The following is a 19,201-nucleotide window of genomic DNA, read 5'->3' as shown; positions in this document are numbered from 1 at the left end:
CAGCATGAGCATGTAAAGTCAAATAAGCATACTTAGAATCTGTGTAAATATTCATCTGTTGCCCTTTGCTTAACTCTAGAGCTCAGGTCAGAGCCACAAGCTCTGCTAACTGGGCACTGGTTTCCTGGGGGAGAGATTTTGCTTCTAAAACCTGTTCATCAGTCACCACAGCATAACCTGCTTTACGCTTTCCATCCCGAACCAAAGAACTGCCATCTGTAAATATTTCCATGTCAGGATTGTCTAATGGGGTATCCATTAGATCCTCCCGAGCTGCATAGTTTAAAGTTAGAAATTGGGAACAATCGTGATCAGGTGTTTCATTTTCCTTCTCAGGAAGGAAAGTGGCAGGATTTAAATTTCCACAAACTTTAAGTTTAGTTACTGGTCCTTCTAACAACAATGACTGATATTAAAGAAGGCTACTGTTTGTCATCCAAATATTAACCTTAGAATTTAAGATTCCACTCACATCATGAGAAGTCAGTACAGTAAGGTTTCGTCCATTAATTATTTTTAAAGCTTCAGGTGCTAATAAAGCCGTGGCCCCAATTACTCTTAGGCAGTGGGGCCACCCACGTGCAATTACATCTAATTCTTTGTTTAGATAAGCAATAGGTTGCTGGTGAGGCCCTCCGGGTTGTGTTAAAACTCCCAAGGCCATACCTTTTCTTTCAGTGACAAACAAGTTAAATTCTGACCCTGTGGGCAAACTCAAAGCGGGAGCTTGCAGGAGAGCAGTCTGAAGAACCTTAAAAGCCTTTTGAGTATCTGGAGACCAAACCAGTTTGTCGGTTTGAGCCTGCTGAGTTTCAGCTATAAGTGTATATAAAGGCCGGGCAAGTTCCCCATAACTTGGAATCCAAATACGACAGTAGCCTGTGATTCCCAAAAATCCTCTCAATTGTCTTAAAGTCATAGGTAGGGGATGGTTTAGTATAGGTTTAATTCTCTCAGGGCCTATGGCCCTAGTCCCTTCTGATATGATTAGGCCCAGATATCTAACAGATTGTTGACAAAGCTGAGCCTTTTCTCTTGATGCCTTGTAACCGCAGCCTGCCAGAAAGTTTAAGAAATCTTCTGAGGCTCGTGAACAAGCTTCCTCTGTCTCAGCACAGAGCAAAATATCATCTACATATTGTAACACCACCGCTTCAGAGCTATTAAAGTTTTGTAGATCCCGTGGCAAACTTCGTCCAAATAAGTGAGGACTGTCACGAAATCCCTGGGGCAAAACTGTCCAGGTTAACTGAGAAGCTGTTTGAGTAGGGTCTTCAAAGGCAAATAGAAATTGACTTTCCTCCGCCAAAAGCACTGAATAGAAGGCATCTTTCAAATCAATTGCTGAGAAATATTTGGCTTGTTCAGGAATTTCAGACAATAGAGTATAAGGATTAGGCACCACGGGGTGTAAAGGAACTACAGCCTCATTTATTATTTGTAAGTCTTGAACCAATCTCCATTTATCATTTGATTTCTTTATACCCAAAATAGGAGTGTTGCATGGACTGTTACAGGGAACTAATAGTTCCTGCTCCTTTAAATTCTCAATGATGGGTTTTAACCCTTCCTTAACCTCAGGTTTCAGTGGATACTGCTTCTTATGTGGGAATAGGTGTGGGTCCTTGAGCTTGACAACTACAGGAATAGCATTTTGTGCTCGACCCACAGATTTTCCATCAGCCCATACTCTAGGATTCACATTTTGTTCAACTAAAGGGAGAGAAAGGGAAGGCTCCATATTCATGAAAACAGAGGCATGGACTTTGCTCAGTATATCCCTCCCCAAAAGGGGTGAGGGTGATTCTGGCATGATAAGAAACTCGTGTGAAAATAGCACAGAATCCCAGTTGCATGATAGAGAATAACTGAAATAATACCTTTTGGCTCGTCCAGACAGTCCCATTACGGAAGCGGATCGGGAAGAAAGTGGGCCAGGGGCTTCAGTAAGCACGGAGTAAGTTGCCCCAGTATCTAAAAGGAAATTGACGGATTGGCCTCCCACTGTTATTAATACCCGGGGTTCCTCAGGTGTAATTAGGATGGGAGCTTGTGTGGGGACCCCCGGGCACCTTCAGTCCTGATTGTCTTGAGAGTCAGACCCCTGAGACCTACGCCTCTGCGGGCAGTCTCTCCTCCAGTGTGGTCCCTTGCAGACCGGACATGGAGCCGGGGGCGGCTTAGATGCTTGAGGGCAATCCCGCTTGAGATGCCCCTCCTTTCCACAGCAATAGCAAGCCCATCCCTTTTCACCTGGGTCCCTCTGGGCATTTTTTTTTTTTTTTTTAAGAACGGTTTTCATAGCCATTGCGAGGGCTTCCGCCTTTTCCTTCGTCTTTCTCTGCCTTTCTTTCTTTTCCTCATATTCCCTACCATAATAGACTGTCTGAGCCAGTTGTAACAGATTATCTAAAGACTGATTTGGTCCATACGCCCGTTTTGATAACTTACGGCGAATATCTGGAGCTGACTGAGTGAGAAATTTATCTTTTAAGATCACTTTCCCTTCTTCATTTTCGGGATCAATCTCAGTGAATCTGCGAAGGGCTTCTCTCAGTCTATCTAGGAATTTACCAGGAGCTTCCTTCTCCTCCTGTTCTATGTCTGCCAGTTTGCCATAGTTTAAAGGCTTAGAACATGCCTGCCTGAGTCCTTCAAGAATACATCTGACAAAATGACTCTGATCCTATCTTCCTTTAGCAGTCCGGTTCTGTAGCTGGGACCGCCTGACTCCCAGTGGGGAGGGCAGTTATCTCGTCCTCCCTCTTTCCTACTGATTCATTACCAAACCATTCATCTCCATAAGCAACTGCTTTTCCCAAAACTTGAGCTTTTGAGTCGGGAGTCAACGTTTGTCCCAAGATATACATCACATCCTTCCAAGTAAGGTCATAATGTAGAGTAACACCTTTAAAAGCTCTAATATACTTTTCTGGGTCCTCTAAATAGTCTCCCAGATCCTCCTTAATTCCTTGAATTTCTTGATAAGAAAAAGGCTTATTAACTCTCATAGACTGATAATTTCTCCCGGTGGGTACTACATGAAGAGGCAACAGCATGAGTGGCTGTCCCTCAGTCTCTCTGGCTGCTCTGCGCATATCCCAGGGATAGATTGGAGAAACCTGCTTTTCTTTATCTCTTACTTCGATGTTCGTGGTGAACTGTTAGCTGTGGTTGGACCTGTGGGTGCAGGAAAGGTAAGTTGTGATGCCTTTTGTCAGTTTGATGCAATTCCACAGCCCCTGTTCAATCCTCACAGTGGAGCCCAGAGCCAAGTGTGACTCAGTTTGAATTGAGTGTGTCTAGAACAGTGTTTCTCTAGGTGTGTTCCATGGAACACCCATTTTACAAGAAGGTTTCGTGGCAAATAAATCAGGATAAATGCATATTGTCTTTTCCTTCTTGGTGTTTCACATGGCCCAGTTGTGAATTGTTTGTGGTGAATTTGGACATCTCAGTGAAGGAAATTATTTATGTGACAGCTGTTCAGGATGGACAGAGACAATGAGGACTCCTTTTCATCTTGTGGCCCCTCCAGGAAGTCTGGAGATCATAAAGCTCTTCCCGGAAACTTTGAGCATTTCCTCCTGTGACTTGATGTGATCCTGTTGGTGCACGTGCAGTGAATGTGCAGCCACGTGCTGGAGGTAAAGGTACAGACGTGAGCAAGACCCCAACTCTCTGCCTTTCAGAGGCAGCCAGGTTCTGGGGCAAGACAGACATGCAGACATATTATTTCAGCCCAGTGTTGTGAGCACTCTGATGGTTTGGATACACACCACGTCTGTGTGATGTGGAAGATCTGAAGGAAATGTGCACATGCACAGCAAACAACAAAACAACAACAAACAGCAAACAAACAACAAAATACAGAAATTTAATGTGGGATGTGGGCCTCCCTGGTGGCTCAGTGGTAAGAGTCCAGCTGCCAATGCAGGAGACACAGGTTTGATCCCTGGTCTGGGAAGATCCCATGTGTGGAGCAACTAAGCCACGACTGTTGGGGCTGTGCGCTGGAGCCTGGGATCTGCAACTGCTGAGCCCATTGGCTGCAGCTGCTGAAGCCTGACCGCTAGAGCCTGTGCTCCTCAACAAGAAAACCCATGCACTGCAATGAAGGACCAGTGCAAACAAAAATAAATGAAATTAGAATTGTGGTACAGCAGAAACCAACACAACATTGTAAAAAATAAATGAAAAATAAATAAAATAACTAAAAATAAATAAAATTATTTTTTAAAATGTGGGAGTCTGTTAAACGAAAGGGTGCTGATTTCCTCTATGATGGACTTTTGCTCTGCAGATACAGCTCACTTCAGAGTTCTTTCAATTAATCATCTTTTGGTATATTCTTCACACATAGCTTTTTAAGAACAAGTGTTTATCAAGTAAAAGATACCCAGATGAAGGATCAACTAAATTAAATATCAGATACAGAAAATACACATCCTGCTGGGCTGCTCTGCTAGAGAAGGATATTAACATTGTTAATTACTCTTTCCTGAATAGAACTTCATTTGAAGTATACTTGGGCAGAGTAGATTGTTTATACTGTTGTTATACTATATTCCCTGGTGGCTCAGATGGTAAAGTCTGCCTGCAGTGTGGGAGACCCAGGTATGATCCATGGGTTGGGAAGGTCCCCTGGAGAAGGAAATGGCCGCCCACTCCAGTATTCTAAACTGGAAAATCCCATGGACAGAGTAGTCTGGTGGGCTACAGTCCATGGGTTCTCAAAGAGTTGGACACGACTAAGTGACTTCACTATGCTATTAATATATTCCTTATCAGTCATTGTTTTCCTTGACCATTTGTGTTATTTCATGTTTTTTTTTTTTTTTTAGAATCAATGTGAGGTCTGTACTTTATCCTGTTGAAGGAAAAGTTCTATCCTGTATCAAGCGCCAAGGTAGGGTTGGGTGTGCTGTGGGGCGTGTTCCGTCCTGAGTGCTGCCTGCTCACATGTGCGTGTTGCCCTCTGTTGCAGTCCTCACTGTTGAGTGCTGTGCTGGGGGAGCTGCCCCCAAGCCAGGGGAAGGTCAACATCCACAGGAGGATCGCGTATGTCTCTCAGCAGCCCTGGTTGTTTCCAGGAACTGTGAAGAGTAACATTTTATTTGGGAAGGAATATGAAAAAGAATGATATGAAAAAGTAATAAAGGCTTGTGCTTTGAAAAAGGTGAGTAATTGTTAGGGGAAGCACACTGATTGAAACCGCCCACCCTGGCCAGGCACCATAGTAACCATTTGCATGAGTTGTTTTATGACAGGAGATCCTGATAAGGAATACGGAACTAGTAAGCCACCACCAGCCAGAAGAGTTCGGGAAAGGTCGGGAGGAGACACTGCCTGTCCGTCCACTTCCCAGAATCCTTCTTGCTAGCATCCATCTTGGCTGAGCGATGTGTGCGCCACCAGGAAAGACTCTGAATTAAAATGATTGGCCAAAGACTACCCGGAAACGAATCCCATCACCATAAAACCCAAGACTGCGAGCCACGCGGCAGAGCAGTTCTCCTGGGTTCCCTTACCCTCCTGCTCTCCACCCGGGTGTCCTTTCCCAATAAAATCTCTTGCTTTATCAGCATGTGTCTCCTCGGACAATTCATTTCCGAGTGTCAGACAAGAGCCCAGTTTCGGGCCCTGAAAGGGGTCCCCCTTCCGGCAACATAATGACTTTTGAGTTGCATTTACTTCAATTTCAAATAATGATAGTGTCGATTTTAAACTACAAGGTTTGTCAAAAGTTCTTTTGAAAAAAGTGGAAAGAGTTTTGAATGTTGCTTAATTTTTAAAGTTGGTCTTCTGGGTTTTTATGCAGGCATATTTACATATGTTGTCCTTTTAATGCTTATGGGAGAATGACACTCACAGAATACCTTTTCGGGGGGAGATTGTTTCATTCTGTCAAGTTTCATTAGCTTTTAACTTTTTTAATGGAAAGCTATAAAAATTTACAAAAACGGAGAGCACAGTGTAATGAACCCTTCATGTACCCACCCCTAGTTCCAGCCAGGATCAGCTGCTGGCCAGTCTCACTGCATCTTTACCCCTGCCCTCTGCCAGCCCCACCCCCACCCCAGAGTATTGTGGAGCAGATCCTAGACCTCAGATTAGTTCATCTGTAAACCCTTCATTCATTTTCTCTAGAAGATAGTAAAGCCTTTAGGGAAAAAAATCACTATATTTCACCGGAAAAATACCTCAAGTTCCTGAATGTCATCGACCTGCTAGTCTGTGTTTGCATGGTTTTGATCATCTCACTGAGAAATCTCCTTCACCACTGTTTGAACCCACAGAAGGTCTGCCCTGTACTTAGCTGATGCTTCCTTGTTCCCTTTCAGTCTGTGAGTTCTCTCTCCACTTCATTTTTGACTTGTAATTTATTATTTAAGGAAACTGGAATGCTTTAATATTTCTTTTTAATACTGTGTCATTTCACTGAGGGAGATTATTTTCAGAAATGGCATTGTGTTTCATAGAAATGGTGAGGTGAAAGGTTTAACTGTATATTGGGATTTAAATAAGATTAATGAATAAGTGATGAGAACTAAACTTAACTAATAGGAGAATACAATTTGGCAAAAAGAAAGGGAAAAAAGTAAATACCGTTAAATACTATGTTACTCTCTTGGGTTACAAAAATCAGTGAATAATAGTGTTAAAGGGCTCCCTACCACTCTGACCGCTGGGTTCTGTCCAGTGCAGTCTGGACATCCCACTATTCTCTTGTACTGTGAGGAAAAGACAGGGACAGATCTTCAAAGGTGTGGTGTTGAAGACTCCAAACCTGCTTTGTGAGGAAATGGTAATTCTCCTCAAACAACTCCTTGAACATCATAGGTTATATCAGGTGAGTGTGTGCGCGCTAAGTCACTTCAGTTGTGTCTGACTCTGCGGCCCTGTGGGCTGTAGCCTGGCAGGCTTATCTATCCATGGGATTCTCCAGGCAAGAATACTGGGTTGGGTTGCCATGCCCTCCTGCAGGGGATCTTCCTGACCTAGGGATCAAACCCTCGTCTCTTCTGTCTCCTGCATTGCCATGTGGATTCTTTACCGCTAGTGCCAGCTAGGAAGCCCTGTATCAGGTGAGTAGCATTTTACAATGATGTGAACAAACAATTGCTTATTTAATCAGCTTGTTTAATGGGTGATTGTACATTTGTGGAAATGATGTCAAATTAGCAGGAATGAGCTAGATTTTTATTAAATGGTGTAGATACCACGTGAGAAAAGAAGGCATAGCAAATGTAGAACAATGAGAACAGTAGCTCCCATTTCTTCAGTCCATGTGCAAAGCCTTTTTCTGTCTTTCACACGTGTACATGCACATATGTAATTTAGATTTATGAGTTATTCATTCTTTATGAGTGTCTTCGATGTTCCCATCCTCAATTTATAGTTAGCATAACTGAGGCCTGGAGCAATGAGACACCTCATCTCTACATTTGCAGCTCAAGTTCAGATCCCAGGGAGCTGATGCTTTGCCGCAGCCTCGTGGGGTGACTGGACCAGTAACACGGGCAGTGTTCTGGGGCTTTACCCACCCTGGGGCATCCAAGCAGCACAGACTCTGGTGGGAAGGGGCCCTGCAGGACCAGGCTGCACAGTGATTCTTCAGTATGTGATGTGATGTTTCTATAAATGTGAACTGCTCTCCTTTCTTGTGCATAGTTGGGACATGGAGTTTGGGCCTCTCATGCCCATTCCCTCCTTGGCAGGAAGCCCAGCGTGGAGAAGTAGCAGAGAGGAGAGTTCTGGCCCCAGCTTCATCACTTGCCTGGTGTCACTCTGGACATGTCCTGTTACCTGCCTGTACCTCTGATGTTTCTGCAGGAAAATGAGAACATTGGGTCAGAGGGTTTCCAGGAGGTTTTGTTGCTGTTCTGAAGTATCATGTATGACTCTGATTCATAGGAGGTCAGCAAGGTCTTTATGACAACTGAGAACTACCTAGTAAGTTAAGAGCCTCTGCTTGTCTCCTTTTGGATTCCAGGTATCCGTGGATGGTCATAAGGCAATCACAGGAAGTAGTAGCGTCCTGGAGTTAGTCTGGCCTGTAGACACAGAGGTGGCATGTGTGGTAGAAAAGCTTGGCCAGGCTTCCCTCATAACTCAGTTGGTAAAGAATCCAAGTGCAATGCAGGAGACCCCAGTTCGATTCCTGGGTTGGGAAGATCTACTGGAGAAGGAATAGGCTACTTATTCCAGTGTTCTTGGGCTTCCACTGTGGCTTAGCTGGAAAGAATCCACCTGCCATGTGGGAGACCGGGGTTTGATCTCTGGTTTGGGAAGATGTCCTGGAGAAGGGAAAGGCTACCCACTCCAGTGTTCTGGCCTGGAGAATTCCAGGGACTATACAGTCCATGGGGTCAAAAAGAGTCAGACAAGACTGAGCAACTTTCACTTTCACTTTGGAGAGAAACAGTCCTGGGTAGTAACTCCAGATATTTGTCTCAGTTTCCATTCTTATTAAATGGGGGAGGGTTGGGGTTACTGTAAAGGCTACAGAAAATGCCTGTGAAATATAGACAAACCAGAGTTTCAGTTAATGGTGGCTATTGTTACTATGCTAACCTTTTCCTCTCCATCCATTTATCCATCCATATAAATATAATAAAGATTTCTCCTTACCCCTACATCCCCCAAATCCTGGAGGAAAAGTCATAAAAAAGCAACATTGATTTTTAAAAAAACATATTTATTTAAATTGGAGGATAATTACAATATTGTGATGATTTTTGCCATAGATCAACATGAATCGGCCATGGGTATACCTGTGTCCTCCTATCCTGAACCCCCCTCCCCCCTCCCTACCCACCCTATCCCACTGGGTTGCCCCAGATTACTGGCTTTGGGTGCCCTGCTTCATGCATCAAACTTGCACTGGTCACCTATTTTACTTATGGTACTGTACATGTTTCAAGCTATTCTCTCAAATTATCCCACCTTCGCCTTCTCCCCTGAGTCCAAAAGTCTGTTCTTTACACCTGTGTCTCCTTTGCTGCCATGCATGTAGGATCTTCATTATTGTCTTTCTAAAAGCAACATTTTTATATAACATATGTTAGTAGCAACTAGAAGTATTATACTAGATCTTATTGAAGTAATTATTTAAGTTCATTGAGCTGAAAATTTTTCTGTAACAAAACAGGGAGATATGAAGTAATCAGACTGCAGTGTTGATTCAGGCTGATGACATCAACTCCAAGGTCTAGGAGTCAGAAGGTTCAGGAATTGAATCCCAGTCACTCTGTTGACCAGATGTTTGGTTTTGGTTTTTTTGATCCTTACAAGCCTGTTTCTTCATCTGTTAAATGGAGATAGTAAAGCTATCAACCTCGTGAGGTTTTTTTGAGGATGAAATGTGGTCATGATTTTAAAGCACCTGATTGCTAGGGACATAACAAGTACTCTGTAAATAAGCTTTAAAATAAATTAATTCTTAATTATAACCTCAGCCAAATTCTAGAAAATTATATCCGTAAAATGTGACATGTAAGAAAGAAGTATTTAACTTCTTATGGAAGAGTATTTAACTTCCATTATTCAAGTTTGTATTTCTATAGGTGCTCTACACATAGAACATTATATAAGCCAACACTAACAATATTCTGTTACCCAATATAGTAGGTAACATTTGTTCCATGTTATCTTTAAAGCATTTGAAAATGTTTAGTGAACATGTATTTAAAAGTATCAAATTGATGAATTCTAGTTTAATATTTTTCCACATAGATCACTTACTTAGACATTTCTTTTCAGACTGCTTTGAGAATCATCAGATAATAAGTTTATTGATACTTATATGTCTAGGTATCAGTCACTTCAGTTGCTCAGTCATGTCCAACTCTTTGCGACCCCATGAATCACACCATGCCAGGCTTCCCTGTCCATCACCAACTCCCGTTCACCCAAACTCATGTGCATCGAGTCGGTGATGCCATCCAGCCATCTCATCCTCTGTCGGCCCCTTCTGTCCCCAATCCCTCCCAGCATCAGGGTCTTTTCCATGAGTCAACTCTTTGCATGAGGTGGCCAAAGTACTGGAGTTTCAGCTTCAGCATCAGTCCTTCTAATGAACACCCAGGACTGATCTCCTTTAGGATGGACTGGTTGGATCTCCTTGCAGTCCAAGGGACTCTCAAGAGTCTTCTCCAACACCATAGTTCAAAAGCATCAATTTTTCAGCGCTCAGCTTTCTTCACAGTCCAACTCTCACATCCATACATGACCACTGGAAAAACCATAGCCTTGACTAGAAGGAACTTTGTTGGCAAAGTAATGTCTCTGCTTTTTAATATACTATCTAGGTTGGTCACAACTTTCATTCCAAGGAGTAAGTGTCTTTTAATTTCATGGCTGCAATCACCATCTGCAGTGTATAGAGGCCTTCAAGTTTTGAGTTACTTTAATGAGTTGTCTTCATTTCAAATATATCTCCAGTCACCATCTGGGCAGCTTGATGTGAAAGAGCAGAAGGCTCTGAACTGACATGAGCTGGTCCAGATTCCAGCTCTTCTGTATAACAGCTGACTGTCCTCAGACCAGTGATGTGACCTCACTCAGTCTCAGTTTCCTCATCTGTGAAATGGGGCCAGTACTTACTGTGTATCTTGCTGTGAGGATTAGAGATAATGAGCATCAGGGTCCAGCACAGAGCTTGGTGCACATATCTTATCCCCCAGGAGCTGAGAGAAGCCATGTGCACGTGTACAAATGATAGAGCAGAATAAGATGGTCCTTCATGAGAGATGTAAACAGAGCCTTGGGAACCCAGCAGGAAGACAGATGAGTGCAGGATGGTTTCATGGGAGAGTGTGTTTGGGGTGAGGTTAGAAAATGGGCAGGATATTGACAGGCTGTGAGAGAAAGAGCAATTCCAAATGGAAGAAAAGCTGTGAAGGAAAGCAGGGCTGCCTACTGTTTGGATCTGAAACCCAGCCCTCCTCTTCCTGGGCCTCACATCTGGCCCACATTAACCATTTCAGCAGTCTGCTCAGTGGTGTCTCTACTGTTAAGTCTCCACCATTGCTGAAGGGCCCTTGATGTGCTTCTGGATGGATGGCACTAAACCAGCATCGCCTTTTCCTAGTTTGCCTCTAGTTTGTGTGTCTGCTGTTCAGTGAGAATTGGTTAAATTTTTGGGCTTCCCTGGTCACTCAGACAGTAAAGAATCTGTCTACAATGCAGGAAGACCTGGGCTCACGCCCTGGGTTGGAAAGATCCCTTGGAGAAGAAAATGACAACCCACTCCATTATTCTTGCCTGGAGAATTCCATGGACAGAGGAGCCTGGTAGGCTATAGTCCATGGGATCACAGAATTGGACACGACTGAGACTAACACTTACTTACGTAACTTTGAGGTAACAAATACAAACAAGAACATTTTCCTGTCAGTGGAAGGAACTGTAATATATGCTCAACTCAGACTTTTCCCCTTTAATCTAATCAGAACACATTGACTGAGAAATCAACTTGACTTGGTTTTTACTTCATATCCTCCAAAGTGTTTTTCCTCTTGGTGGCTTGTTCATATGTAATGTGCAGAGTCAACAACACACTTAAAGTATTACTACCAGACTCAAGAGATACTTTCTTAGGTCCTAGAAAGAGAGGCCATGCGTACTTTTTCTAGAATGTGGTTAAGATTGCTGTAATATAATGTGCTATTTTAAGAAGAAAACCATTTGAACAACATAAAATCAAAGCATAAAAACTAAGTGGAACAGTTTGCAAGGACTGTCAACAGTGAAAGAGAGGCCAAGTAATTCTGTGTGTGTGCATGAAGCTGAGAACATAACACAGCTCATTTTTTTCAATGAAAACCAAAAGCAAGAGATGGTATTAATTTCTGAGCCCAAGAAAGAAAGAATGTGAGGTAATTATAAATTATAACAACAGAATATTTGCTGCCTTTCATCAGATGCACCTCCATTAAGATTGAGTGAGTGGAGAACCTGTGTGTGTCTGTGTCTTTGTGGTTGTCAGGGAGGGTTATGATGGAGTCTCTTTCTTCCATGGTGGTCATGTGCTTTGTATGTTATTATTCACACTGTAAACAGGGTCCTACTGTTGGATTGATGGGAAAATAGGGATCAGTCACCAACAGCAAGTTATCATCAACTCATGTCCTTTCTTCATTTGTGGAGTTATTCACACACTTTAGATTCTCACAGCATCCTTGAGTTCAGTGACTCTGGTTTCTGCAGCACATTCTATAGATGAGGAAAATGAGACTTAGGGAGATCAAAGGACTTGTTTGTCATAGTAGCACCAGGATGCTACTTTCTTTCTCCCCAGATTTGCTGCAGTAGAGACAGAGAAGTGAGGACTTCATCTGCAGAAAGGTACTGCTGTGCATCCTAGGTTGAGTCATGAGGGGTTTAGTAGATAAAAACTCCAAACAAACGCTGTCTGTGACAGAATATGTCAATTGATAATTATAGGCAACCTAAGACTTCTAATGAAATTCCATGTAACTTAAGTCTAAGGCAGAGGAACCGGAGATCAAATTCCCAACATCTGTTGGATCATAGAAAAAGCAAGAGAGTTCCAGAAAAGCATCTACTTCTGCTTCATTGGTATGATAAATCCTTTCACTGTGTGGATCACAACAAAGGGTGGAAAATTCCTAAAGGAGATGGGAATACCAGACCACCTTACCAGCCACCTGTAAAACCTGTATGGAGGTCAAGAAGCAACAGTTCAAACTGGACATGGAACAATGGACTGATTCCAAATTGGGAAAGGAGTACATCAAGGCTGTTCATTGTCAACCTGCTTATTTAACTTATATGGAGATAACACCATGTGAAATGCCAGGTTGGATGAAGCACAAGCTGGAATAAAGATTGCTGGGAGAAATATCAATAACCTCCAATATGCAGATGACACCACCCTTATAGCAGAAAGCAAAGAGGAACTAAAGAGCCTCATGATGAAGGTGAAAGAGGAGAGTGAAAAAGTTGGTTTAAAACTCAACATTCAAAAAACTAAGATCATGGCATCCAGTTCTATTACTTCATGGCAATAGATGGGGAAAGAATGGAAACAGTAAAAGACTTTATTTCCTGGGCTCCAAAATCACTGCAGATGGTGACTGCAGTCATGAAATTAAAAATGCTTGCTCCTGGGAGAAAAGCTATGACAAACCTAGACAGCATATTAAAAAGCAGAGCCATCACTTTGCCAACTAATGTCCATATAGTCAAAGCTATGGTTTTTCTAGTAGTCATGTATGGATGTGAGAGTTGGACCATGAAGAAAGCTGAGTGCAGAAAAATAAATGTGTTTGAACTATGGTGTTGGAGAAGACTCTTGAGAGTCCCTTGGACTGCAAGGAGATCAAACATGTCAATTGTAAAGGAAATCAAACCTGAATATTCATTGGAAGGACTGATGTTGAAGCTCCAATACTTTGACCACCTGATGGGAAGAACTGACACATTAGAAAAGACCCTGATGATGAAAAAGATTGAAGGCAGGAGGAGAAGGGGATGACAGAGGATGATATGGTTGGATGGCATACCTGACTCAGTGGACATGAGTTTGGACAAGCTCCAGGAGATGGTAAAGGACAAGGAAGCCTGGAGTGCTGCGTTCCGTGGGATCATGAAGAGTCAGACACAACTGAGTGACTAAGCAACTACTTAAGCCTTATTATCTCATCATTTTGGGAATGTTCTTGTCATCTATTCTTTTTTTACCCCATGATACTCTAGGGAAAATAAGCTGATTTGTCTATTTGCTTCATAAATAATATTCAAACATAACTGTTTATTGATTCCCAGAACCTCAAGTTACAACTTTATTTCCTTCTTAACTTTGAGTTTTTCCTGCTTTCATAGACAAGCATCTTCTTAGTCCAGCTGATCTGCTGGGTGTCCTTTGAGCACACTGTTTCTTTCCTTTCAGTTTTCCTGCCCAGCTTGCTCTTTATGCTCCCATTTCTTGTACAGACCTTGTCTGTCACTCACTTTAAGTATCACTGTGAAGACTTGGGTCAAGTGTTATGCCTTCTCTGAAAGTGGGAAGTTGAGCCAGAAATCAGCAAAATGTCTTTTTAAGAGACACTCATTCCTTGATAAAAACAAGTCCTGTGCCTTCACCAGCCTGGGCCTCCAGCTCTCACACCTGTCTCTAGCACAGACCTTCACACTTGCATGTCCAGCTGCACCATGACATCACTGAGAGGTCATCTCAGCTTGTCCAGAAGCAATATCTCCTAAACCTGCATCCACCATCTTCCCCAGCTCAGTAAATGGAGACCCTGTCCTTCCCCTTCCTTATGCCCCAAACACCACAGTCCTCTACTCTTACAACCCACACTCATCCTATCAGCAGGTCTTTCAAACTCCGACTTCAACATGTGCCTGGAGTGTAACCCCATCTCTCCATTCCCACTGCTCTCACTCTGGTCCTGACCACCGTCATCTCTCACCTCGATTATTCCAGTAGCCTCCTCACTTGTATTCACCCTTCCCCTTCCCCACTAACTGTCTTTTTCTGTAAAACACAGGAGTGATTCCTTAAAACCTCAAACAGGTCCGTCCTCCCCCTCCTCCTGTCACTGGAGTGACCCCAGGCTCCTCCTGCTCTGTCTCTGCCTCACTCCCCTCATTCTTACTGGGCTCTGCTCTCCTGCCTCATGGTCCAGACCCCCTTGGGCATCTCCCCGGGGCCCCTGTACCCGCTCCTCCCTCTCTGAGGAGCAGCCTCTCCAGGTCTGCCTGAGCCCCTCCCCACCCCAGATCTGCTCACACCCGCTCTGAGCAGAGCCCTCTGACCCCAGTGTGGACTCACTTCCCTCCTTCATTCTCCATCCCCCTGAGCCGCTTCCTTTTCTTTCCTGTCCTCAGTCCTTGCGCTCAGGTTAATTTTCCATATCGTCCATCTCCCATCATGGAAAGAAACCCTAGGAGCTTTGTTTCTTCAGAGCTGAGTTCATTGTGCTCAGAGCAATGCCTGTCATACTGTAGGTCCTCAGTAAATATCTGTTAAAATGGTCAAATGCGTAGATGCTGAGCAAAACTACAGAATGAAAACAAATAAAAAACACTGTGAGTTGTTTTTTTTTTTTTTTTTTTAATGTTCAAGGCCACAGTTTAGTTCCTCTGACTTATACCCACTGCTCTGGCTTCCCAGGTGGCTCAGTGGGAAAGAATCCAACTGCCAGTGCAGGAGATGCAGGAGACATGGATTCGATCCCTGGGTCAGGAAGATCCCCTGGAGGAGGAAATAGCAAACCACTCCAGTGTTGTTGCCTGGGGAATCCCATGGACAGAGGAGCCTGACAAGCCCTAATCCATGGGGTTACAAAGAGTTGAATACGACTTAGCAGCTGAGCATGTATGCACGTTAATCAAATACTTGTATGAGGAACTAATGATAAAAGTGTAAGATGGTAGTAGAACACATTTATATTTTTTTCTTTTTCCCCTTTTCTATCTGTATAAGATTTACAGCTTTTGAAGGAAGAAGATCTAACTGAGATAGGAGACAGAGGAACCCCTCTGAGTGAAGGACGGAAAGCCCGGGTCAGCTTCGCCAGGTATGTGGGGTTTCAGTTGCCATCCTGCCCCTCCTCCTCTGTGGCTCCTAGTGGACGGGAGCACACAGACCTCGCTCACCGGGTGGGCCTGTGTGAAGCAGGGACCTGGTCCTTTCCCTGGGCTTGTAGAAGGAACATGAAGTTGTTGCACACCATCATGATTCAGAGATGAGACCCAGGGAGTGTGTAGTGTCCTCTCCTGACATCTATGTTTTCTAGAGCTGTGTATCAGCATGCAGACATCTACCTCCTGGACGATTCGCTCAGCACAGTGGATGCAGGAGTCAGCAGGCACTTGTTTGAACAGTGAGTTTGCTCCTGTTTTCTATCATTTCTTCTTTCCAAGAGCCCTGTAGAGATGAGGGAAGAGAGCTCAGGGAGGTCTTTGTGCCCCAGGAGACTCAGCTCCCTCTGCCCTGGTGTCCCTCCCTCCCCTCTCTTCCCTCCACAGAATATCCATCCTAGAGAAATCTTGCATCATGATGAGGTCAGGACAGGAACATACAGCAGGTGCTTCCAGTGTGTGGAGGCCAGTGGGGTCCATGCTTTAGGGAGTGACAAATAGATGGCAATTTTCCTCCTGCTACTTGCAGTTGATTACCAGACACTCTGGGTGGATCCAGACCCCAGGAATAAGAAAGATGATGTAGGGTTTTTAAATCAGAGAGTGAGACTCTATAACCTGGTACTTGGCTGCCAGATTTTTTCCTCCATCATTTGCTTAAGGCACGTTAGAAGCAAAGTTTTGGTACTGACATAGGGCTTCCATGGAAAGACCCTGTTGGTTTATACTTGTTATTCTATCCCTTTGGAAATGAAGTCTTTATTAAGTCTAGACTTAATAAAGTCTAGAATTGAGAATCATGTATTCCACATCTGAGTATGATTTCAATCATTTCATGTTATTTTATGGATGCTTACTAGATTTAATACTTAGACCTACAATGTACTGTCACCTATAATCTGGTTTAAGTCTTGACTCTCATTCCTGTTTCTAAAATTTAGAACTTGTCAGTGGCTCCTGGTTGGCTACACAATGGCTAAAGTAGAACAACTCTGATTCTTTCCTGTGTATAATGTGTCCTAACACACACTGACTGAGGCCTCTTATGGAGTCTAGACTGGCCTTTTTGAAAGCCTTGAGAACTTGTTTTTTACCTAAAACAGCCTTCACATCTCCCCCACGGTCAGTTCGCTTGCTGTTGTTCACTTTGTTAAAGCCAAGGAGCCTCCCAAGTACACTTATGAACACCCTGCTGTGTGCACTGAGATCATTGCCCTTACAGATGTTACTGCACAAAACCTTAGTTTATAAGGAGCACGGTGAGCCAGGAGATGGGTAGGACCCACACTGGGCAGAATAAGGGAAACTAGGATGCCCAGCTCTCATTCCTGCTTCTGAGGAACGTGTCTCTACGTGGAGCTTGTTAAGACAGATGGCTGGGAAAAGCTTAGCCTAGTCAGGGTTTAGAGGGTTTTAATCCCAGATAGTGAGTGCTGAATGTAAAGTGGAAGTGTCAGCTGGAGGCTTTCACTGAAGTTGGAAAGCTCCCTGTGCCCGGGGCTGGGCGGGAAGTGCCCTGGGGGCCTGCACCTGGCTAGGTGCATGGAGGCTGAGAAGAGGACCGAGTCCTTTGCTGAAGCAAGAGTAGAAAATCAGGTGTGGAGGGAGGAAGAAGCAGGGCTGTGAGGAGAACAGCAGGCACGTCCTCGCCTGGAGGAGGCGGGTGTTCAGCAGAGAGAAGCTGTTTGGAAATTCTCTGTCAGGTCCTGTGATGGTTTCTAGGACTGTGTCCATCCAGGCTGCTCTCACAGGAGACCAGAGCTGGGTGGCTTAGAAATAATAGAAGTTTATCTATCTTGGTTTTGGAGACTGGGAAAGTCCAAGTCAGGGTGCTGAAAGTTTCAGTCTGGTGAGGGTCTGATTCCTGTCTCCTCATGCAAAGGTGAGGAGCCATGTGGGTCCCCTTTATGAAGGCACTCATCCCATTCATGGAGGCTCCAGCCTCATGACCTGATGCCTCCCAATGGCCCCACCTCCTAATACCAACACAGTGGGGATTAGGTCTCAATGTATGAGTTTTGAGGAGAAAAACATTCACTCTATAGCAAGTTGTCACAGATAGGGGTGCTCAAAGATTAGAAATTAAATTTCTCACAGTTCTTGAGGCTACAGGTTCAAGGTATGGGTGGTTTGGTTTCTCCTGAGACCTGTCTCCTTGGCTTCTGACCGCATCCCCCTCGCTGTGTCCTCACATGGTCGGGGTTTTCTCTAGGTGCAGCGGGCAGGGGCTGCTCTCTATTGTGGCGCGTGGGCTTCTCACGGCGACGGCTCCTCTGGTTGCAGAGCCTGGCTCTGTGGTGCCTGAGCTCAGTAGCTGCGGTTCCTGAGTCCAGAGCACAGGCGCAGTAGTTGTGCTACAGGGGCTGAGGTGCTTTGCACCTGTGGGCTCTTCCTGGACCAGGGAGGGATTCCGTGTGTCCTGCACTGGAGGGTGGATTCTTTGCTACTGAGCCACCAGGGAAGCCCCCATTTGTATATTTTTGCTTGTATGCCTATTGCCTTAGGAGACTGACCTAAGAAAACATTGGTATAATTTATGTCAGAGGATGTTTTGCCTATAATCTCTACTGAGAGTTGTATGGTGTCACATCTTATGATTAAGTATTTAAGTCATTTTGAGTTTATTTTTGTGCATGATGAGGGGATGTGTTCTAACTTTATTGATTTACATGCTTGTGTCTCTGTCCTTGTATCTTAGTCTCTTCATCTAAGCATACCAGTCAGATTAGATTAGATCCAGTATAATTAAGGGTAATGATTACCTCTTTAAAGTCCATGACACCAAATTCTAAGGTACTGATGACTCAGGTGACCACATGTGAATCTGAGGGGACATGATTGATTTATAGCAAGTCCAGAATAGCAAAGTAGAGACTTCAGCAGAGTCAGCAAATGTGAGAGGGAGGCCTGTGATTAGCTCTGGGCTCTGGACACTAGGAACTGGCTAGGAGCTGGGATTCCACATCCACTAAGTGGGCATTGTTAGACTTTGGTGGAACCTGCCCTTGTATAAAACGTGCTTAGTGTTGGGGTGATAAAAGAGTTGTGGAGATGGATTGTGGTGATGGTTGCACATCAGTGTGAATGTACTTAATGCCACTGAGTTGTATGCTTAAAATGGCAGAAACAGTAAATGTCATGTTAGGTATATTGTAACACACATACAAACCTGGATAGTAGCACAGAATCTTTGAGAACACGAGAGAACAGGGCAGATGACACATGGCATGGTCTCTAGCTCTGTGATCTGACTTCCCTTTCCCAGCCTCTCCCATTCATGGCTTGATGAATTTTCCCTTAGAGAAGTGCCTTGTGTCTTGTCATGAGTTCAGTGACAGGAGCAAGTGCTTTGACAGGGATACCCCACCACACCCTCCTGGCATCATGAGTATCTCAGCCTCCTTGTTCCCAGCGCCCTACTCTGAGCTCACAAATGTGTGGTACCCCGTCTTGTGAGCATCTGCACAAGTTCTCCATCAGGGCAGGGACGGATTTTGCTGGTCATTGCATCCATGTCACAGGGAAGGGAGAGCAAGGCATTTTAGTGCCAAGTACAGTGTGCTAATCGCAGAAGTTCTCCTGA

The 19,201-nt window shown here is 44.1% G+C and overlaps 1 protein-coding gene across 1 annotated transcript in view; it reads left to right on the top strand.

The window, feature by feature from the left end:
- LOC122447239 (ATP-binding cassette sub-family C member 4-like) overlaps window positions 1-19,201 on the top strand; it is a 245,412-nt gene that overhangs the window by 35,760 nt on the left and 190,451 nt on the right. Inside the window, exons 10-13 of the mRNA XM_043477775.1 lie at window positions 4,988-5,105; window positions 15,461-15,554; window positions 15,774-15,860; window positions 17,831-17,928. Of these exons, the coding sequence (XP_043333710.1) occupies window positions 4,988-5,105; window positions 15,461-15,554; window positions 15,774-15,860; window positions 17,831-17,928 (397 nt within the window). The remainder of the gene's footprint in view (window positions 1-4,987; window positions 5,106-15,460; window positions 15,555-15,773; window positions 15,861-17,830; window positions 17,929-19,201) is intronic.

This window comes from Cervus canadensis, chromosome 9 (assembly GCF_019320065.1).
Source record: "Cervus canadensis isolate Bull #8, Minnesota chromosome 9, ASM1932006v1, whole genome shotgun sequence".
NCBI lineage: Eukaryota > Metazoa > Chordata > Mammalia > Artiodactyla > Cervidae > Cervus > Cervus canadensis.
The sequence above is the reverse complement of the archived record's forward strand: the minus strand, read 5'-3'. Positions and strand labels throughout refer to the sequence as shown.